The sequence below is a fragment of the Barbatula barbatula genome (assembly GCF_947034865.1).
Source record: "Barbatula barbatula genome assembly, chromosome: 6".
NCBI classification, from domain to species: domain Eukaryota; kingdom Metazoa; phylum Chordata; class Actinopteri; order Cypriniformes; family Nemacheilidae; genus Barbatula; species Barbatula barbatula.
The window spans coordinates 20,155,574-20,179,114 of NC_136765.1; the positions used below are offsets into that span (position 1 = coordinate 20,155,574).

General features: G+C 38.3%; 1 protein-coding gene across 1 annotated transcript in view; it reads left to right on the plus strand.

Moving 5' to 3' along the window:
- The window catches only part of ryr2b (ryanodine receptor 2b (cardiac)), a gene marked incomplete at both ends in the record, with an annotated part of 43,349 nt that extends 22,380 nt beyond the window's left edge, over positions 1-20,969 (plus strand). Inside the window, 43 exon segments of the mRNA XM_079459361.1 lie at positions 307-430; positions 521-636; positions 1,518-1,591; positions 2,154-2,272; positions 3,712-3,950; positions 4,903-4,984; positions 5,199-5,317; positions 5,397-5,693; positions 5,765-6,005; positions 6,111-6,198; positions 6,790-6,882; positions 7,150-7,320; positions 7,426-7,476; positions 7,571-7,651; positions 8,908-9,020; positions 9,235-9,360; positions 10,647-10,698; positions 10,779-10,829; positions 11,051-11,150; positions 11,388-11,467; positions 11,585-11,661; positions 11,933-12,006; positions 12,090-12,170; positions 12,355-12,443; positions 12,718-12,846; positions 13,427-13,531; positions 13,625-13,706; positions 13,842-14,371; positions 14,517-15,233; positions 16,228-16,356; positions 16,358-16,378; positions 16,382-16,573; positions 17,109-17,239; positions 17,382-17,424; positions 17,983-18,110; positions 18,246-18,306; positions 18,416-18,562; positions 18,807-18,941; positions 19,113-19,269; positions 19,644-19,708; positions 19,817-19,917; positions 20,612-20,663; positions 20,874-20,969. Coding sequence (XP_079315487.1) covers positions 307-430; positions 521-636; positions 1,518-1,591; positions 2,154-2,272; positions 3,712-3,950; positions 4,903-4,984; positions 5,199-5,317; positions 5,397-5,693; positions 5,765-6,005; positions 6,111-6,198; positions 6,790-6,882; positions 7,150-7,320; positions 7,426-7,476; positions 7,571-7,651; positions 8,908-9,020; positions 9,235-9,360; positions 10,647-10,698; positions 10,779-10,829; positions 11,051-11,150; positions 11,388-11,467; positions 11,585-11,661; positions 11,933-12,006; positions 12,090-12,170; positions 12,355-12,443; positions 12,718-12,846; positions 13,427-13,531; positions 13,625-13,706; positions 13,842-14,371; positions 14,517-15,233; positions 16,228-16,356; positions 16,358-16,378; positions 16,382-16,573; positions 17,109-17,239; positions 17,382-17,424; positions 17,983-18,110; positions 18,246-18,306; positions 18,416-18,562; positions 18,807-18,941; positions 19,113-19,269; positions 19,644-19,708; positions 19,817-19,917; positions 20,612-20,663; positions 20,874-20,969 — 5,759 coding nt within the window.
- Between the last annotated feature and the right edge of the window lie 2,572 nt (positions 20,970-23,541).

A 23,541-nucleotide genomic window follows, 5' to 3' on the forward strand; every position in this document is an offset into this window, starting at 1 on the left:
TCTAATAAACCTACCATAAAAAGTATAGACCCTTTATTTCTTAGAAGCCAGCATGTTTAACAAAGTAAATAAGTAAGAATGCATGAAACACCGTTGCATGGCCCCTTTAAATTCTGTATACAGTTAAACAGTTATTATAAAAGAAAGTATTGCAATCAAGAATTGCAGAGAATCTAATGATAAAATAGAACAAAAGCACAAAAGTAATTAAATCCAATGAATTTTTTTCTTTCACAACACTTTTAAAACTCCTGGTTGTCTCAAAGACAAACTGGCACAAGTAAAACAGTGAATCTCTTTCTCCAGGAGGAGGCAGTCACCCCCTGCTCGTGCCTTACGATGCTCTGAGCGTGAATGACAAGAGGCGACTCAGAGACAAAGCTCAAGATGTTCTCAAGTTCTTCCACATCAATGGGTTCTTGGTGAGGAGGTGAGGACTCTTTGATGCTGAAAATTTGAATGAACACAATGCTTTTGAAGTGGCCATTTTACTTTCATTGACTGGATTCTCACCCCACAGGAGCAGAAAGGTGGCAGATGTTGACTCTCCGGTGATCGCAAGCCGCTTTACTTATGGTCTGCTCCAGCAAGCCCTGTGTCTCACGGAGCAAGCCCAGCAGCGTTTGCTGGAATTGGGTTAGACATATTTACATTACATTTAGGAATACATTTTATTACATTTTATCCAAAGCAATTTAAATAGCATTACCCCGTACATTTTATATCTGAATTCCACTAGGATCGAACCCACAACCTTGCGTTGTTAACGCAATGCGTATACCACTGAGCTACAGGAAAGCTCAGCTCAGCATATATGCCCTGTTCCACCACCAGGGCATACATAACAACTATTATTATGTTATAATAAAGATAGTTTTATAATTAATATGATATAAAAATAATAAGTATTATTCATATTAATAATATTAATACGAATGCTACTACTACTACTACTCCTAATAATAAAAAATATATAAATTATAATAAATGAATATCATAATAAATTAATAATTTTGAATAGGGATGTAACAATATTATAGATATCTTGTTATTGTGATAGCACAATTGTCTCAATATTATCATGGTCACATCTTCCAGGCCTAATAGAGAATGTTATAGACAATTATAAATGTTACCTTTGGCAAGGTCCATCTGGTGCAATTATTTTATTTTATTTTAAGGGATTTTTAGGTCATTTTACCTATCTCATTCTATAACTCATACCTCTAAGCAACATGATTAGAGGATAAAAAAGAGGATTCTTATGGCACGTTTCCAAGTCATCATTTGTAATTTTAAAGAATGCAATAAATATCAAACCGTGGATTTTATAGCAAGGTATTATCGTACGGTGAGATTCTGATATTGTTACAGCCCTAATTTTAAAAGATTGGAATCTGCAAGGGATGTAAAACAGATCACCTTTGCTAGCCCATATGACTTTCTTTTACGAAATGCAATATAAAACATACTTTCTCCTAATGGAACCTGTGCATGTCACGTTTTATATTTTCTAGATGTTGCACAGGCCCGAGGGCAGATTAACAGGACTGAGAAAATATCCCACGGAGAACTAATTTTCTTCATTAAGGTCAGACATCCTCCACATTCCAGACATTTGGATCAAAACGTTCTGTTAAAAGCAATGAAAATAAATCTCAGCCTTGCAGATGAAAAGCTTGCTTAAATAACTGCCTTATTTAATCTCCAGACCCCATAAAGTGCCTTTTGCAGCTTTAGCACACAGCAAATGTGTATTTTGTCCATTAGGCCCTGTCTAACGTATTATGTGTGTTTAACAAAAGTCTCAGCTTGTATTAAGAGATGATCTGCGTACGTGCAGATAATAATGGTATTTGGTGTTTGTCTATATATAAAATCACCGGTCATGTTACTGCCAGTCTCGTCATCGATTACATGTCATGTCTCGCTTTGCGTGATGGTATCTGCACCTGTTCTCAGATGATATTCTGCCGGCCAGTTAAAAGGCTTTCATTCCTTCACGAAGATCAATAAATGTGGTCAGCAGTTCCCTGACCTCCTCACAACCATCAATCTCATTAATGTGCACAAAAAATCTGAAACTCCTGGCTGTATTATCTTAATGGAGCATTTTTTCTTGGTTTGCAAATATTTTCTTCTTTCTCTTCCAGATTGTATTACCACTGGTAGATCAATACTTCAAAAATCACTATGTCTACTTCTCCACTGTCATGTCTTCTCTGAAAGACAGTTGCCAGGCCTCGCACAAAGAAAAAGAGATGGTCACCAGGTACTGAGAGAGCGAATTCTAAGGAAAATAATGATTCTTGTAATGATTGTGAATCTACAGTTCAGGTTCCTACATTATTTCATTATAAGGATTATTTTATTTTAATTTATTTGTTTCAATTGAACTTGAAGGTCAATTTAGGTAATGCACAGGTCTTATATTGGATTGAATATGACCAAAGAAATGACTTCAGGGAGATTTTAATTCAATAACGGATCCCAAAAAATGTATTTGTGTCTTTGTGCATTACTGTAAATACAGTAACAGTGCAGGAAACACAGTGTATTTTCGTGTTCTTTCTGCAGACATACAGTACAAGAAACATTAATGGAACCAAAAATCATGAGATTGTTGTTTTTCAGAGCCAAATTATTTTCTTGATTCACAACCCCCAGTAACAGCTGCAGAGTACATGTATGACAGATTGACTTTGTTTCCATGTTCACCTTTGCTACTCTGTCATTGTTTATTTTCTGTTCCATCCATCTTGGCATTTTCCATCCATTACCCTCATTTCATCTCTCTTACATTCTGTCTCCTTTTATTCTCTAGTTTATTCTGTAAACTTGGATCTCTAGCCAGACGCAGAATCGCTCTGTTTGGTAAGGGTTGGTGTGGATATTTTCTTTCCTTCTTTCCTTCCTTTCTCCCTTCTTTCCTTGTATGTTTTAACATTAGTTAGTGCATTAGCTAACATGAACAGCAATGAACGATACTTCTACAGCATACTTCTAATTCTGAACTCATCTCACCTTTTCACCTTCCCTCACTTCCTTTGTTTCTATTTTCTAATTAGACTGAAAAACTGGTTCAGATTATTTTGGTAAGAACACTTTTCATTTCAAGGCACTTCTTTATATTCAGATGCCGCAGTCTCTGAATGGTTCACTGCTATTGTTCACTCAGCCCCGTCTTGTGTTGCTGAGGTGAATGCTCACATACCTCATTAATTTTATTTACCCGGCCTCCTTGGAAAACATAAATCAGAGGCTACTGCTTTATCTGGATTACACTGAGCGCAATGCCATGCTTGCTCTTAGGAAATGATGCCCTTGCCGTTGTAAGCTGCCTACAAATCCTGGCGCAGTCCCTGGACAGCAGGTAGTTAACGCCAAACAGTCTGTTTGGTTCACTGATCTAACAATTCATACAATTTACTTCATGCCCTTTACCATAAGTGTGTGGTCTAGTTATTAATTGAGATGTTTTAATCTTGTCTATACATTATAGAATTATTCATTATTCAAATATCAGTAACTGATGAGTTATCAGTTAAGTATAAAGTATTTATGTAATAACAAATCATATATTTTTATATTTTTTATTCAATATACATATTTTTTTATTCAATATGATTTTTTCTAAATGTTTTCTATTTTGTTGACACAAATAAGCCCCCATGCGTTGTTTTGGCTCCTGAGTTGGTTGCTTGTTTCTAGGATGACAATGAAAACCACTAGCGAATCCGTCAGGATGTCACTGTGGTCGTTTTTCGAAGCAGCGGCAGAGGATCTAGAGGCAACGGTGGAAACTGTGACCCAGGATGAGTACGGGCTAATCCGAGCCCAGAGGATGATGGCCAGCGAGGTCGTAAAATACACCACCAGCACCCTCATCCCAGTGCTGACCGCTCTCTTCCAGCACGACTTTCACAGGCGGCGTGAAGGAGGACTGATCGGTGAGTTGATCGGGTGGAAGGCAGAAGAAATACATTAAAGAAAGCAGCAGCAAATTGAATGAATAATGAATAGATGTGTGTGTGATAAGATGAATGTACTGGACTGTAAATAGAGATTGTGGTAAAGCAGTGGAATAATATTCGGAACTGTGTTAGGTTGAGCAAATTACTTTCCTTTCCACTTGCTTCTGTTTTGCCAGTCCCTTCCTGTCTGCACAGGAAACGGTGCATTGAGACCCGTGGTTGACCACTTTTTATGTTGTGCACCTGGCTTTGGTGGAGTACAATGTTAAAACTGTCCACAATTGTAAATGGACTATACTCGAAAAGGCCTTTTACTTACTGGGTATAGCCGAAAGTATCCATCAGAAATCCAAAGTAATCAAACGTGAGAGCATTCACTTTGAACAAGAGGTTTCCTGAGAAGCAAAACAGCATTTGGTATTCCTTCACATATATTTTGGTCCAAGAATTTTCTTTTCGACCTTGTATACTTCTATAAACAACCATCCTCACGAGTCAGCCGTCGAAGTCTGTCTGCGTCAGTTCGCACGACTGCTGCGGGCCCTGCTGAGATAAGAGTCTGCGGTGCGGCAAGGTTGTGAACATCATTCGCTGAATCATTCATACCCGTATGTTTCTGCCATTTTGTTAGAAAAGCGTTCACCGCTCATTTATTTATCTTTTCCAGTTGTGCTGTTTTATGAATAAATCTTACATGCGATTGGGCTGAATCGTGGCTTTTGTATTTACATGACCCTCATGAATAGAGTGCTCACATAAAACTGTACTAGATGAAAGAAGATGAAGATTTGTTTTTCCATTCTTGTGGGATTAATTGCAAAACTGAGAGTAAATCTCTCCACTGAATGTGCCTTTATGTGCTTTTTGTGCACTCTTCTGTGTTTATAGATGAGTTTTATAGTTACAAGTTGTTTTATTATTTTTTTAGTGGATGGAGTGCAGATCTATTGTTACAGGATCCTCAGTTGTCTCTACATTCTTGGCACCTCTAATGGTACCTTCATTGAGAGGTAATATTCAAATATGTTGTCTTATGTTGTATTATTAATATTAATTACAATTGTGTTGTATTTTATTTACTTGATATAATTATCTGGTTATATAAAAATTTTAACTTTTGACTGCTCAGTCTGGCGTTCATGAAGCATTTGCACACCCTGGATATTACCTCATGTCTAGACTTGCGGTTCATCTGTCAATCAGTCTTTATTTTTGTTGAAATAGGCAGAGGTCTGTCCTTGGGGAGTGTCTGGCTGCATTATCTGCAGCGTTTCCCGTGTGTTTCCTGGAATTGGATGACCTCCGTTCCATCTCTGACATTACGACTAATGAAGAAAATGACGGTAAAAGCAAAAAAAAGTGTGCATATTTACATATCTCTGCCACCATACATGCTTATTAATGTTTGCATGTTTTTTTTAGCCGAGAGAGCCTGTAGGCTCCTTCCCTCTTTGCAGGAAGCTTTCTCAGAGGTTGAAGAGCTGGCAGGGGCGGGGCCAGCTGCTCGCCACGCCCTTTTAACAAGAGTTACAGAGATAACACTTCCTCTATTGTGTAGCTATATTTCTCGATGGGTAGAGGCTGAAAACCATTCATCTGAGGACGGCTACTATTCTTTAGTCACCTCGCAACACTGTAATGCCCTACTGGGTCACATCCTTTGCATTATCAACGCCCACCTCGGGACGGCAGATAGTGCTTGGATGAAACGTCTTGCAGGTAAAATAGGCACAGATTATAATTTTGGAAAGTACATAACCAAATTACAAAGCATGTATATATTTTTTAAGTGTTTGGCCAACCAATCATCAGCAAGGCAGACGAACACCTTTTAAAGAGTCACTTCCTACCTCTGATGGAAAAGCTGAGGAAGAGGGCGGAGTCAGTGCTTCTGGAGGAGGAGCATTTAAAGACAGAGGGACGCGTTGATGTCTCGGAGCAAGAGTTAGACATCCAGGAAAGGTTTACAGTGTTGGTGCAAGATATATACGCCTTTTACCCTTTACTCATTCCATTTATTGACCTCCACAGGTGAGAAACTTAGCTTGTGAGCTATTGTAGGATGTGTTCATCATATTACTGCCAACTGATGTTTTCAATTCATTCTGGTCTGATTGGTGAATTTCTGGTGTCCAGAATGAGATGGCTGAAAGAGGTGAACGCAGATGCTGAGAAGCTTTTCTGCCTTGTAGCTGAAGTCTTCTTTTTCTGGGCTAAATCTCATGTGAGCACCCTCACACATCATACCGTGTTCCTGTAGCTTAACTGTTAGACCATTGCATTAGCTACACAAAAGTCAGGGATTTTCTCCCTGAAAGTAAAACACACATATTTAAAAGAAACAAATGTACAGATTGTAAGTCACTTTGGTGTCTGATATATCTGATATATACCACTTAAGGGTGTATCATTAAAAATACTCTTTCAAAATAAAGTTTGATTTTTTACTTAAAAATAGGGCTGTCAAACGATTAATCATGATTAATCATATCCAGAATAAAAGATTGTGTTGACATAATATAGCCTATGTCTGTGTGCATGTGCATATTTATTTTGTACTTTTAAACGTATACACACACTCATACATTTATTTACGAAAAATGTACGTGTATTTATTTATAGACAATTATTTAAAATCAATAGAAACTTTGTTTAATATATGCATGTATGTGTTTAGAAATACAAAATTATCATGCACAGTGCACAAACAAAAAAAAACTAAAACTTTTATTCTAGATGCGATTAATCGTAATGAATTGTTTGACAGCCCTACTTTAAAACTCTTTCTAAAAATGTTTTTTTTTTTTTTTTTTAGAATTTCAAATGGGAGGAACAGAACTTCGTTGTTCAAAATGAAATTAACAACATGACATTTTTGATGAACGGCAGCAAAACTCGCATGGATAAGGTCTCATTTCATCTGTCTAATACAAGATTATTTGCTTTTAAAATGTTCCTTTCATTAATTCCCTGTGTCACCTCTTGCCTTCTTTAGTTCCTCTTAATCCCAGCCAAGTTTAATTTCCCCTCATTTAACACTCTTTGCTATGAAAATAAACTGATCTTTGGCCTGTAAACCTAGAAGCACACATGGACTTTTATAAACAGGTCTTGATTCAACCCAAAAATGCTGTTCAATAATATCAAAATGAAACTCTACGATTTTTCCAAAAAGGGAGGTGTGTGTGAGCAGGAGAGGGGGAAGGTAAAGAGGAAGGGCGATCGATATTCGGCACACACCTCTCTCATTGTGGCGGCGCCGAAAAAACTGCTCTCGGTTGCCCTGAATGGATGTTGCCATGACGATCAGGGCCTAGTCGCCCTGGCCAAAAGCCGCTTCTCACAGGTATGGCTGCTGTTCATACTGATCAGTAACAATGTTAAGATCAATGCATTTCTAATCTTGACAAATATTATAATTAATTTACCTGAAACATGAATGTGTTTCTAGAGAGACACAGAGGATGAGGTCAGGGAGTATATTCGAAACAGCATGCAACAGGTGAGCCAGTAGACAGCCTGTGAATGTGCTGATAATGTCCTGTGAAACGGATATTCGAGACATCTCGCCTCACACGTTTTTCTTTTTTTATCAGGATCTGTGTGAAAACATGGCAGATCCGGTCAGTGTTGAAAGGGTTTTGACCATCACTCGTGTCCTTTACCACCTGGATCAGGTGGGGTCACAGAAATAATGATTAATGCAGACATTTACACTATTAGGACATTTAAAGATGGCATATTATTGGTTACTATATAATGCCATTGGAGATAGGGTAAGCAATGTTTAGTCTCAGTATCAATCATTATTTACTGTAAAAATCTTCTGTTGAACTCAATATACCATAAAAAGTTTTTCCAATCATTGCTTTTGCATTTATCAAAGTTTTGATTTTTATGTTTTCATGTTTGATTATGATTATTATTATTATTTGTAATTTTTTTGTGGTTTTGCGATTTAATTTTTTATGCTGTATAACTTTAGTTTTAGTCTAGTTTATATTTGATATTTATATTATATTTATATTTAGACAGATCATTTTTTGGCGATAAATTGTACAGTAGTTAAAAGAGGGTTTAAATGGTTTTAGTTTTAGTCAACTAAAATGGCTTCTGTGTGAGTACTTATAGTTTATTGTAGTTTTATTTAAAAAAAAGTTTTATATATTTTGTTTGTATTTTAGTTACATTTTTCATTTTTCGAACATTTGAAGTTATTGGTATATGAGTTCAATTTTAATTTATTTTGTATTCATTTAAGATTAATTATTGATTAATAATATTTTGTTAATTATTGTTGTCTCTCAACTTTTGCTGGGTGTACATTTCTACTTTTTGTTAGTTTAAGTTTTTCCAAAAATATTAAGCCCATTATTTTATTTCATATCAATAAACAGAAATGTTTCAATAGTTTTAATAAACTATATTAACCTGTTTCTGAAATGGATCTTCTTCCCTTTTATGCTTTAAAGCTGACTTGCTAGTCACCAGAGTATGTCTCCAGCGTTGACTGATATTGTTATCTGTGACCCTGAATCACAAAACCAGTCTTAAGTAGCACAGGAATTTTTGTGGCAATCTAAGTAAAGAACTTGTTTCATGAAGATATCTTGTAAATTTTCTACCGATTTTCTCAGTAATTTCATAGTTTGAAATAGTTGTATTGCCAACCCGGTCAATATGGTCTTCCGAAAAGGATGAAATATTTGTCTCACGGGAAATAACAAACTTTTCCCGCGAGTAATAAGGAGCATGGATTGCAATTGTTTGCGTTTGGTGTGAACCCAGCAACAGAAATACATCACCGGAAAGCTTATTCATCCAGCATTGGAAAAATTGACACATCAGACTGGTTTTGTTGTCCAGGGTCACATTTTACCAAATATTCTTATGATATTCTTATTGTAATTATCGATTGTTTGATTTCGATCAGGTGGAACACCCTCAGAAAATGAAGAGGGCCGTGTGGCATAAGATGCTGTCCAAACAGAGAAAGCGGGCTGTAGTGGCCTGCTTAAGGATGGCACCTTTGTACAATCTGCCCAGGTATTTAGTGAAAGACATTATGACATGCATAATGTATTATGACAAGCCCATTTGCTGTTCAAATTGCGTTGTTAATTTTCTGAGTGATAACATCTGAATGGCTGTTGTGGAATGAGCATTCGGTTAAAGAGGACATTTTGTCATTGTTATGTTTGAATAGATTGAATCTAATGTTAATGACTGGACTTAATGTGACATTTGTCATCTTCTGTAGGCACAAAGCGGGAAACCTCTTCCTTCAGGGATACGAGCGAATCTGGCTACAGAACACATGCGGCTCACCTGAGGATAGACTGATTGAAGATTTAGCTGTGAGGCCGATAGTGCTTGACTATCATTTGTCAGTTTTTCATGTGTATTTTATACCTTGAACTTTTTCGGGATGGATTCTGTGGTAAATAAAATATTTTTTCCCCAATCAGAAAGCAGCTCATGTAAAGATTTTAAAAGAGGGAACGAAGCAAAGCAAAATGATTGATCCGCTCTGTCAGCTTATCAGTCTCTTCAGACGAAGTGCATTGACTGAGAGGAGGTTTGTATGTATGTGTGAGTATGTGTATGATGGATTCATGTGTTTGTGTGGTTTTGCGTGTAGATCCTCCCCAATGAAAAGACCGACTTAAACCAGCGCAAATTTCTGTGCTTCTCCGGGAATGGTCAATCAGACAGTTTATTTCTAGTTAAGGTAGTTAAATAAATAAAGTAAAACCAGCATTCCATTTCCTGTGATGACTGTAAAATGTTGTTTAGCGTGTGTGGTTCACTAGAATTGGAGGTTATGAAACATAGCAGCATGTTTTAGCACCTATTGTACTATTGCTCCTTTATGACATATCGCTTATTGCTCCCTGAACTCTTTGTAAGTCGCTTTGGATAAAAGCGTCTGATAAATGACTTAATGTAAATGTTTGACCCTTGAAGCCGGTAAGATTGTGATGTCAGATTTTGACTACACAATACGTTTTTGCTATCAGTGAAATTCATCTTTAATATTGTTTCTTTTGTGTTTTTTGGACAATGAATCACGTGCAAAATAAGTTTAACTTTGGAGTATGTAACTATTGTGGCTCCTTAAGTGATAGTCCACAAAAAAATGATGTCGTCGTTTATTCACACTATTCCTTTTTCTTTGTTATACAGAACATAACTGAAGATATTTTAAGAAATATCTAATTTGTTTTGTGTCCATACAATGGAAGTAAATGGGGGAAAGTGTTGTACGGTTATCAATATTTTTCAAAATATATTTTATGTTCTGTTCATGTCAAGTTTGAAATGCAACAGGGAGAGTAAATGATGAATTTATGCTTTTGTGTGAACTATCCCTTTTAAGGCAAAATTGTATTTACTACAGGGCTTTTCCTACTTGAAATGGGTTATTCTAAACCCCAGGTGAACAGAATCCTGGCTTATCTGTGTCAACAGTCATGATTGGATAAATACTACAGCGTCAAACTGCCTGAAAAAAATAGTGCGCGGTCACTTTAAACAACCGAATACCTCGTTTTGTAAAGTGTTTAGGTTTAGAATGAATGTAACAGTGTCGAAAGCCCTTATATGGGCTTTAACACAACATTAATGTTACCCTCCTAGCAGCCAATGTTGACTTTATTTTCCTTTTTTTAGCAAACTAGAGGAAGATGGTCTGTACATATGCTATGGGAACATCATGGCCAGGGTAAGAGCTGCTGTTGGGTCTGATTCACATTTCCACTGCAAGATTCACAAAAACCTTGCTGACCTGTAACGTCCTTACAGAGTTGTCACAGCGAGGAAAACCAAGATGAAGATGGGCTGAAATCATTTGAGGTCAGCAAAGGGGAACCGGAAGGGTTGTGGGACAGTTTGTCTGATTTGGTATCGATTTATTTCAGAAGAAAGAGACAGAACTGGAGATGTAGAAGAAGCTGGCGTGTTACACGTCCGCCTCATTGATTACGTAATGAATGATTGACTACACGAAAAATGGGAAGAGGAACAGTTGATATGGTTTATTTCTTTGTGAATTGATTCACTAATTGACTTTGTAGGAAAAAGAGATTGAGAAGCAGAGGCTGCAGTATCAGCAGGCCCGACTACATGAGCGTGGAGCTGCCGAGATGGTCTTACAGAACCTCAGTGCCAGCAGAGGTATCGGTCTGAACTCATGGGTGGATTAATTGGGGTTGATTTACATGAACTGTCAGCATTCTATAGAGTCGAGATCCCTCAGATTAAGCAAATTGATAAACAGTGCAAAGTCACCCACTTTGTCCGACTCTAACCTATTACTATTTGAATATCTTTAGTTTTGTTTAGTCAGTGCAGTCTGGCTTTTTTCTGACCTGTTTTCGATACTCAGATGTTATTCTATGTTTTATGAACTAGGTGAAATGGGACCCATGGTGGCAGCCACATTAAAGCTTGGCATCGCATTACTAAATGGAGGAAATACTTCGGTCCAGCAAGTGGGTTTGAAAATGAGCTCACCACTATGATGCAAAGTGTTTGGACATTGGTTTGGATTATAAGCGACTTCCTGGTGCTTTGTTGTTGAATCCTTCCCATCACCTTTACATTTCCAGAATATGCGGGTTTACCTGATGCAGAAGCGAGATGTGGCTTTCTTTCATAGTCTGGTCGGACTGATGGAGTCTTGCAGGTTTGCTTTTATTTGCTAATGCATTCTGAGACTGAAAGCTCCTGAAAACGGCAAAGTGCTTTGTTAGCTCATTTATCGCCTGTCACCCTAACTCCGTGTTCAATTTGAAAGTTTCTGGGCATAATCAGCAGAAAGGACCACAGTTTTACATCACTTTTTCCTCATCAACCTGTTCATTTGCTGTAATGGAAGTGTCTGCTGAGTGTCTGTGTTTGTTTGTATAGAAGAGGGGTTTGTTTTTGATGTTGGCGATGTCATTTTTATGTCACAGTGTGCTGGATTTGAATGTGTTTGAGAGGCAGATCAAAGCTGAGAGTTTAGGAGTGGGTGTCGAAGACAGTTCAGGTAAATCCTTGACATATGAACGAGCACTTCATGAAGGGGCAGATTTGTCTTTTTATTTACCGTCTGCTGAATCTCTCTCTCAGGTGATAGGGTAATGGCAGATGAACAGCTGACCTGCGACCTTTTCCGATTTCTTCAGCTTCTTTGCGAAGGTCACAACACAGGTTTGTATGGACATAGATTGAATATCTGTCATTGCTGCAGCTATTTTTATTCTGCATGTTATTTTTAATAAATGTGGACAGTCACAGCAGGCTGGCCACAAAAGTGTATTTAAGTTTTGTTTGTTTTTAAAGAGAAACCATATACACCTGCACTACAGACAACAAAGATGTTTTGCCTCCCCAGGTTTTCAGAATTACCTGAGGACTCAAACTGGAAACAACACAACAGTCAACATCATCATCTCTACTGTGGATTACTTACTCCGCGTCCAGGCGAGACAAACAGCTTCAACACAAGTCTAAACACTATTCTCTTAACCCTTTAATTTAGCCTGTGTGTAATGTGGTTGAAAATGGGACTACAAATGCATGTTTGGTGCTGTAAGTGGTTGGAGATTTTCAGCAAGGAATTTCCTTGTTGCAGAAGAACTCGAAACAGTAAGAACGTTTGTAGCTGAATAATGATTCCATTAACCATTCACTGCTGACAGGCCACCTCCATTTCTGTGTGTGATACTGAGAATGATGGATGGGTTCATATCTGCAGGAGTCCATCAGCGATTTCTACTGGTATTATTCAGGGAAGGATGTGATTGATGAGCGTGGTCAGCATAACTTCTCCAAAGCCATCAGCGTGGCCAAGCAGGTGTTCAACACACTCACTGAATACATTCAGGTAAGTGTACATGAATAACAACACATACTGTATACAAATGCATCAGCAGGGATGTGTAAAAACTGCTTATTATTTTGCAATCTACGCAGAAGCAGACACATATTATTCCCTCACATTAAAAGGAATAGTTCACAAAATATATAACAATTTTCCAAAATTTACTCAACACCCTTCCTTTATGTACATACAATAATAAGGTAATCTAAATAAAACCAGTTGGCTGTTTTCCGAGGTGAAATAGTTACCAGTAGAAGAACAATTACTTTGCTAGTCTTAAATGCAACAAAGTTACAAGATCCATTCAACAAACCGTTTGTTTAATAAAATAAATATACAATAAAATTCAACAAATTGTTTGTTTAATACAATTATTATATAATAAAATATTTAAATAAATTACTATTAATATAAATGAAATATATTATAAATAGTGATATTATTAGCCACTAGCTAATGGACCTAGCAAACATGGACCGGAAGTTAAATTTGGGCCAGGCGTGTGCGTACAAAAAACATTTTATAAAAAAATGGTTCTGTAATATAATTTATGTAAAAATCCCCAATTTAATGTGTTGTTTAGGGACCATGTACTGGTAACCAGCAGAGTCTGGCCCACAGTCGCCTGTGGGATGCTGTAGTGGGCTTCCTCCATGTGTTTGCTCACCTGCAGATGAAGCTTTCTCAGGTTTGTGGACAAATTATCATAAATCTTATTCATTTATTGCAGATTACAAATACAAAAACTAAAGAGACATTAAAAGAAAATCTTTGTATGCAGGATTCCAGTCAGATAGAGCTGTTGAAGGCTTTGATGGACTTACAAAAAGACATGGTGGTGATGCTGCTTTCCATGCTTGAAGGTAGAATGAATTTCAAAGATGTTTTCTTATTTTTCATGCACACCCTGTTTTGCTTGTGACACATGTGGATGCCTATGAGTAAATGAAGAGTCCTGGATTCGTTTTAAATGTATAAATGATGCTTTGTGTTTCTAGGTAATGTGGTAAATGGGACCATTGGCAAACAGATGGTGGACATGCTGGTGGAATCATCTAGCAATGTCGAGATGATCCTCAAGTTCTTTGATATGTTCCTCAAACTCAAAGACCTCACGTCTTCTGATGCTTTCAAAGAATATGACCCGGATGGCAAAGGACTCATTTCCAGAAAGGACTTCCAGCGAGCCATGGAAAGCTTCAAGCGTTATTCCCAGTCAGAGATGGAGTTTCTGCTGTCCTGCGCAGTGACGGCAGAAAGCGAGTTTTTGGATTACCAGGAGTTTGTGACGCGTTTCCATGAACCCGCCAAAGATATCGGTTTCAACGTGGCCGTTCTTCTGACCAATCTGTCCGAGCATATGCCCAATGATGCCCACTTGCAGAATTTTCTGGAGCTGGCGGACAGCGTGCTTAAGTATTTCCAATCTCACCTGGGGAGGATCGAAATCCTGGGTAGCGGGAAACGGATTGAGAGGGTCTACTTCGAGATAAGTGAATCCAGCCGCACACAGTGGGAGAAACCACAGGTTATAAAAGATTATTTACCAGTGCTCTTTTGGTGGTCCACTATTATGTATCTTATATAATTCCCTTTGGAAATGTTTGTTCCAACTTGTATTGGTAGTGTTGTTAAACCATGGATGTTCTCAAAGTATTTATATGTTCATTCAGGTGAAAGAGAGCAAGCGGCAGTTCATTTTTGATGTCGTAAATAAGGGAGGAGGGAAGGAAAAGATGGAACTGTTTGTCAACTTCTGCGAAGACACCATCTTTGAAATGCAGCTAGCTGCGCAGATCTCAGGTTCAGAGTGTTGGGAGGAACCAAAATCAAAAGATGAAGAGAAAGAAAAGGCGAAAAGCCTTTCAGACAATAACAGGATGACCCAAGATTCACAACATCTTCCTGTGATGAATCTTTTCTCTGTACGTAGCATCCGTAAGCGCACAAAGGAAATATCCATCAAGAGTATCATCTCAGCAATCTTCTCCGTCTTCCAAACTGTTCTTCTGCTCATCACACGTGGTGTTTTGGGTGTGGTTTGGTTTAACCTCTATCTGCTCTACCACATCTTCTTGAGCGGATGGATCATTGACGTGGCGAAAGAGATGAAACTAGCTGACATTTTGGGTGACCCTCGGGATCCTACCATGGTTGAGGTCACAGGGGATGAAGAAGCCGTCAGAGAAAATCACAGTTACATGCATGCAGTTCCATCTCAGGATAATCTGAGAGGTGTGAGTCTGGATCTGTCTGCGGTGTCAAGGGACCCTCAGCTCCTCACAGATATTTTCGGTTTGTGTCTGAAAAAGGAGGGAGGGAAGTATGCGTTGTTTAGAGGTGACCAACAAGCCGGCCTGGATGAACTTCTACACATGTCTCAATTTCAGGTCAAGAGTTCAAAGCATATAAAGCACGCATTTTGTACTTTTTCATGGTTTAGTAACTAGTCTTGTTCATTTTTGGACATTTGTATACATAAAGTTGACATTTCTAATGAGCGAAAGCAAGTATGCACATTAGAGTCTACTTTGAACCATTTCTGTCAAAATGTGTGAACATTTACAGTATGTCCACCTTCAAAATGCGTGTGTTAATCTACATCCACTTTCAACATTTGCCAACTAAGTGGACATTTGTGTTCTACCTACATTCATTTCTGCTTTGTCGTTATTACCAAAGGTGGAAGTCACTGAGAAGGCGCAGGCTTCAGAGGATGAGAGAACTATGTAAGTGCTCCAGACCATGAGACGATCAAACTCACTCATTTAAATGAGAGAAATACTGCTGCTTTTCCAGGGAATACCGCTTTTCAGCTTTCAGGTGTATCGTTACTGTACCCTGCGGGCAGCTCAGGAAAACTATGAAGAAATGTTTTAATATTCTCCACACTTCAAATGGGTATTTAAGCTGTCCAGACATGAACAATTTGAGTGTGAAATTGAAATATCTCAGAATGACAAGAATAAGTCCCTCTGCAACAATATGCAAATCCACAATGCTTCGTTTCTATTAGCTGTGATATTTGCACGACATTAGGTGGAAACATATTTGACAGCTTCTTTGGCTAAAACAATTGCGAGTTATATAATGCTTTATAAACTAAATAAAGACATTGCATTTACATTTCCAAGTGGAAAAGAAGGTGAGAAGATAGAAAAGAAGACTAAAGGCAGAGGTAGAAAGCTCGGCTCTTCTAAACCTGAGGAAACTGAAGTCCAAAAATCATTCATTTGGAAAACAGTCTGCTCTCAGAAGACCAAACTGCTGGTATGCTGCTTTCTCTGGTTCTCTGTTGTTTTACAAGCATTCTAACAGAAGGTTAACCATATGGGCGCTATATTTAATCTGATGACCTGTACAGCGTCTTCATTTTCTCTTCAGAACTGCTTTGCAAGAAATTTCTACAACATGAGATTGTTGGCCCTGTGCTTTGCTTTTGCCATCAATTTTATTCTGCTGTTCTACAAGGTGAGCTTTTTAATATTGCTCGCACAGAAGCGGGACCAAAATGTCTCAATTATACATGTATTTGTAGGTTTCATCGACCGTCATCGACAATGATGATGATGTGGAGATCAAGCTGTGTGATTCCTGCAACAAGGATTCACAGAAAGTTTATTATGAGCTGGAGGAGAACAGCGGCTACATGAAAATGATTCTTCACAGTCTGGCTTTTCTGCACACACTCATCTCGCTCTGCTGTATTATCGGCTATTACTGTCTGAAGGTCACGCACACAATATAACACATGCATCAGTTGTACATGCCTTTGCAAGCCCAGTTTAGCCAAATTTTTACATCATCCTACACTCTTAAAGATAAAGGTGCTTCTTAAATTCTGTCATCATTTGCTCACACTCAGATTGTTCTAAACCTGCATCAATTTATTTGTTCTGGTAAAATCAAAGGAAGATATTTGGAAGAATGTCAGTAACCAAACAAATCTCATCCCCCATTTACTTCCATATATCTTCCTTTGTGTTTAGCAGAACAAAGAAATGTATGCACATATGTGGATATGGGTATGGATCCATTTGGCATTGTGAATCACCCTGATTTTTAGTGTATGTAACATTTTGATTGAAAAGCTGAAAATCGACTTTAAGAATTCCCTAATATTGCTGTTATTGATACAGATATTTTCTGTCCATACACATAGACTGTGAGGATCTGTAGTCTATCCTATCCAAAAGTATATGTTTTGGACCCCAGGGTACATGCCTGTCCTTTAACTGGGTTTGAAATGCTCTGATCGCTGACAGGTTCCTTTAGTCATTTTTAAGCGAGAGAAGGAACTGGCTCGTAAACTGGAGTTCGATGGGCTCTACATCACAGAGCAACCTTCAGAAGATGACATTAAAGGCCAGTGGGACAGGATGGTCATCAACACGCCGTAAGAGCCCCGAAACCGTTTCCAAAAACGGACTTAAACATTCATAAGCAATATGTCGTCCTAAATCAGTTTAATATTTAATGTGGATCTTTCAATGCCAGACAGTAAAAATGGTTTACCTCTCTTGTTCTCTGTTTTTCAGATCGTACCCGAGTAATTACTGGGATAAATTTGTGAAAAGAAAAGTAAGGTTAACATATTACATTTATTCTCACAAGATTTTGGAATGATATATGACAACGGTAACATCTGCATAAAATTACAATTTAATACATTTTAAAGGGATACTTCACCCAAAAATGAAAATGATGTCATCCTTTCCTCACCTTCGAGTTGTTCCAAATCTGTATACATTTCTTTCTTCTGATGAACACAGAGAAAGATATTTGGAAGAACGCTTATAACCAAAAAGCCCAAGTTGAAAGAGTCAACCGTCTTATTCTGATCCTCAAGCAAATCCTTCATAGCAACTCTATGTTTTTCCTCACCCGTTTTATCATCGGCCAGGTTAAAATCATCAATCTAATGGCTTGGAGAAGTACAAGCAGACCCCGCACAATAAGATTTGATGTATCATATCATGTCCGTAGCACAAATGGTGTGAGATGAGTTACGAGGAAAACATTAATACTTCAGGGTTAACATGAGTAGCATTTATCTTTCCCTGGATGTTTTTACAGTTACTGACAGTAAATCACATGGTTTGAACTCTATGTGTTCTGTGATGGCTTTTAATGCTGAAGGTGATGGCAAAATACGAAGACATGTACGGTTCGGCGCGGGTTCGAGAACTGCTAGGTTTGGTTAAAGCTGCGCTGGATTTCAGCTCTGACACTCAGGAGAGGAAGAAACCTGTACCAAAGGGTTCCTTGTGAGTTATGGATGAAATCAAACTTGCTTTTATTGAACCACAATGAGACGGTCAATTCAGAAATGATATCGCCAGGTGCCAGATGATGGCAGCAGTGGTTAATATGACAAGCAAAACTCTTTTTCGTGATTTCAGATTAAACACCATTGATATGAAGTACCAAATATGGAAGCTGGGAGTGGTTTTCACAGACAATGTAAGAAACCTGAACATCTCACATCAGAAAATATCTTTAAACAGCCATCAATAGGATAAATCTAACATTAGATTGTGTCTTTGTGTTTGTTTCTCTTGGTTTCTCCCAGTCTTTCCTTTACCTGACCTGGTACATTTTTGTGTCTGTTCTGGGCCATTATAACAAATTTTTCTTCGCTGCCCATCTCTTGGACATCGCCATGGGTTTTAAAACACTGCGAACGATATTGTCATCTGTTACACATAACGGCAAGCAGGTATTATGTTTGAAATGTCCTGTATAGACACTAACACAGTGTTAAACTATGGACATATTCCACTAAGAATGACCCATTCTGTTTGGTCATTTAACACAAACTTGTTCATATATTTGTTTGAAAGTTTAGTTTGAGCTGTTTTTCTTTTGTTTTGTGTTATCTAATGCCATGACATTTATACTCTTTAAGTGTGGCTTTTTATCTAAAAGGCATGAGATGAAAGTATGTCGTCTGTGTGTTTCAGCTGGTCCTGACAGTGGGACTCCTGGCTGTTGTTGTGTATCTCTACACGGTGGTCGCTTTTAACTTCTTTCGCAAGTTTTACGACAAAAGTGAAGACGGAGAATCATTGGACATGAAATGTGATGATATGCTCACAGTGAGTGTCTTTTATCTTTCTCTCAGCGGGTTAGCCATTAAAACAAATGCCATTTAAATACAAAGAAACAGCAGCAAAAAAGTATCTTCAGAGAGGAAGAAAAGATGCTACGAAAGTCTCTCAAACTATTTGTAGTAGATATGTTTAGTGAAACTGTATACGTCTACACAGTGTTACATGTTCCACATGTACGTTGGCGTGAGAGCCGGAGGAGGGATCGGAGATGAAATCGAAGATCCAGCCGGCGATGAGTTCGAGTTCTATCGCATCATCTTCGACATCACGTTCTTCTTCTTCGTCATTGTTATTCTTCTCGCCATCATTCAGGGTAAGAGAACTTTCCTGCTGACATACGGCCTCAGAACTAGAAACTGAAACGAATGACACGTGCACAGCGTTTCAATAAGGACGATGAGTAAATGAGTTTTGTTTTAGTTATATTTATTCATTTGGCAGACGCTTTTATCCAAAGCGATAAAAGCGTATATAGTTTGTCCTCTAATGGCGGATTCGTGCTGAGCGGCACTAGACAGATTCATCCCCACGCTGAGAAGGGATTTATGGGACGATATCTGAGAACCTTGAGATGATAGTGAATTGTGTAATGTGCGGAGGGATAAAACTACCCGCCGTTCAAAGTGTCACTGTGCTTTGTGACTTGCTCCGTTGTGATGTCTTTTGAAACCAAATCATTTCTTTCAGGTCTGATCATTGATGCATTTGGTGAGTTGAGAGACCAACAGGAACAGGTTAAAGAGGACATGGAGGTAAATATTATAAATGAATTATTTGAAATTTGTTTTCGGTTCATTTATCATTCATTATTAAACCATGAACGTGGCGTGCCATTAAGTCTTGTTTTATGTCTTGTTCAGACCAAGTGTTTTATGTGTGGCATTGGTAGCGAGTACTTTGACACGGTGCCTCACGGGTTTGAGTCGCACACCCTTCACGAGCACAACCTGGCCAACTACCTGTGAGTACTGCTAGGCCACTGAAAACATTTGGTCAAACATCAGGGCTTTGTCTTTTATTATTGACTTTTGTAATTTAAAGGTCCATTTTTGTGGAGGATCTATTTACAGAAATGCAATACAATATACATAACTATGTCTTCAGAGGTGTATAAAGACCTTACATATTGAAGCGTTATGTTTTTATTATCTTATCTTAGAATGAACTATTTCTATGCACATACACCGCACGTCCCCTTGCAACAGGATTTCCCATGTGGTTTCTACAGTTGCCCTAAACGGACAAACTGCTCTACAGAGCGTGTTTTGGAAATATGTTATCTCATTCAGCAAAGAAGTGAAAATGTGATGTCATCTTAGTTCCGTGTCAGCCACCACAGTTCTTCGTAAGGGAGGGGTGAAGTGAGCTGTTGGTTGTAATTCACAACATCACCGCTAGATGCTGCTACATTTAATACATTGGACCTTTAAGGCTTAGAATAAAGGGCAGAAATACTTTTCCTTTAAGTAATTGTGAAAAATGCAGTGTTGCTCCTGTATCAGAATGTACAATAATACCGTATTTACGTACTCAGTTTTTTATGTAAATCCATGATGATACAATTAACTTCTTGTCAATGATTGGACAAAAATGGGTGGACATGTTTGCTGTTTTTATTTTGAGTTAAATGAGGTTTTGTTTTGTTTGCGCTTCAGGTTCTTTCTAATGTACCTCATCAATAAGGATGTGACGGAACACACAGGACAGGTACAACATCAAATGTCATGAATTGTTTATTACAGAAAGATAAATAAATGTTTCATGACAGTGAAAGTATTGTGTGGGAAATAATATGTGCAACCACTGAATAATGATCTTTCGGATTAAAATGACTCAAGGCTACATTTTGGTGTACACATACATACAAAACAACTTTTTAGACTCTCTTTTTAATTTAAACTCCATTACATTCAACAGGAGTCGTATGTGTGGAAGATGTTCCAGGAACGCTGCTGGGAATTCTTTCCTGTTGGAGACTGTTTCAGGAAACAGTATGGAGATCAACTCAGTTGAAGTATTTGATGGAAAGGCTTTTTGGACCTCTTGCCTCTTCTGTTTTGAATATTGGTGTGGTGTTGTTTTTTTATCCCAAACTACTTCTTGTTTAGTGTTGCTTTTTGTTGATGTTGATGTGTGGTGTGTTTTAGAATTAGAAACCATAATTGTATGTAAATTATGTCAAAACAAAAATTATATTAACAGTTAAACAATATCAACGCAGGATGAATAAGGTGATGGTTCACCCCAAAATGAAAACTGCCACTGAACAGCAAAGGAGATACTTTGAAGAATCTTGTTAACCAAACAACATTGACTTCCATTGTATGTGCACAAAACCACAGAAACCTTTCTCAAAATATATTTTTTGTTCCACAGAGAGTGTGCAGGTTTAAACGTAATGCGGGTGAATAAATGATGACAGTGTTTTATTTTGGAGTGATTTATCTCTTTAAAATGATACATTTTTACATTTTAAAGGGAATAATTCAGTTATACTAGGATGTTTTATTTGGTCATACTTTGGTACTCAGCAAGCACCGCCAATAAAGTGCCTCACCAAGCAACCTTCAAGTTATCATGCCTGAGCTTTACCCATAATGCCACACCATCCCGCATAATACCAGTATACAGCAAACTGTTCCAAACTGTTATTCTGCCGGGCTTACTGTAGCTCTTCTGCAGTCTTTTTGTGTCTGAGGTAAATCTCATTTCAGTCATTTCCGATCGTCTCTACTCTGAATTTCAAACTGGACTGCTGGGAAAAAATATCCACGGTTTGTCCCTACTGTAGGCTTACTGTAATTCTCCAACTGTTGCTTTTCATTAAGACCGATTTTCCGTTCTTCGCTCCAACACTTTTCATAAACCTTTCTCTTCTTTCAATACTGTCGTCGTCCTCCGTTCTTGACTTCGTATCTTCTACCACCCTCTCGCCTTCTCATCTTTTTCACCTTCTCTCTCTCTCCATCATGTGAGAGATAGCTCTCAGATCTCGAGCGTGAAATTAAATGGCAGTCTGCATCACACGTGGCTGGTGGAGTTCTCGGCACCGCAGGGCATGACGCATTGATCATCAACCGTACCAGAGGCGCTGTTAAATCGGTTACCCCTCTTTTCACCAGAGTGTTTTGCGCTCCTGTTGCTTTCAGCCTTATTACCAACACAGACAAAAGACAGAACTGATCATCATTATCTGTAACACCCCCTGAGAGTGACAAAAGAGTGAGATCGCAACAAAACAAAGACTAAGAAATTGACAAAAATAAGAAATTCACAAGCCTGCCTGTCTGCGATGTCTATCTGGAGATGGTTAGGAGATAGATGGATGGACAGATTTAGTGTTATTGGTTTGTGTGCATTTTCCCACAAGCACTACAGATTGAATTACTCTGCTGAAGCTTTTATCCATATGGCCTAATGAAAGAAATCTTGAATATAAGTCATCATACCGTACACAATCCTGCCATAGTATCAGTACAGAAAAGGTAAACCAGAGATGAAAAAATATAGAGTGTAAACAGAAAATGTATTTGCGACGGTTCCTATGGTTATGGATTAATGAAGTACTCGCTAACAACACACCTGTCTTCTGCTGCTTCTTGAAGTTTGTTAAGGTCTCGGCAGATCAGACTGCTCTAGCTGTTCTGCGTTTTGGGGATTTTACACATCAGTTTTTATGCACCGCAACCGCTTGCCTAATCGACTTCTAATGACCATGACAAAAATCAAGCAGATAAAGTATCCGCTCAAACTAACCATTGAAATGTAATGACTTTTGGGGAGAATTTGAGGCCACATTTGGCTTCTGGTTGGACTGTGATGTATACTCAGGAATGTGCCGGAGGGCATGGAGGTTTTGATGATGGATGGTAGAGTCCGAGCTCTGTGTAATGTACCCAGCCTGTGGTCTCCTCACTGCTCCAGCTGTAACCACAGGGTAAACCAGAGCATGCTGGTGGTTTTAATTGAGAGTAATTCGGGAGAGGAGGTTGTGGGCAAGTTGTCTGGAGGAAAACAAGCATTAGGATGAGACCGCTGGGATGTAAACCCTTATAAAATACTTTCGTCAATGTGTGTGTTTATCTTGGGGATCACTGCCGTCATTGTATTAGTTGGTTTCAACTCAATGTAAGAGATAAGGATTTGTGCGCATGTTTTGTGTATAGACGGTTTCAGCAGCAGCAACAACATAAAGATGTTAGATCTCCACAAAAATCCATAACTGTTGAGAAGTTTTAATTTAAATCGATACAATTATTCACAACAATATATTAATATAAATGATTAAAAATATAAGTTAAATGTTAAATAAATGGTTATATTATGAACAAAGACAGACCGGAAATTTATTTCGGGTCAGGCGTGTGCATCCGATGAAACGTCTCGGTTATGTATGTATCCTCGGTTCCCTGATGGAGGGAACGAGACGTTGTGTCGAGACTGAATAGAGTTTGACTGACGGTTGACATACGCTAGGGCAGCCATGCCTGGCGACATGTGCACGCTGCAGGAGAATTTGCTCTTTTAGAAATATGCTATTTGAAGGCACCTCCGACCAGCTACTGAAACGCCCAGGGGAATCGCA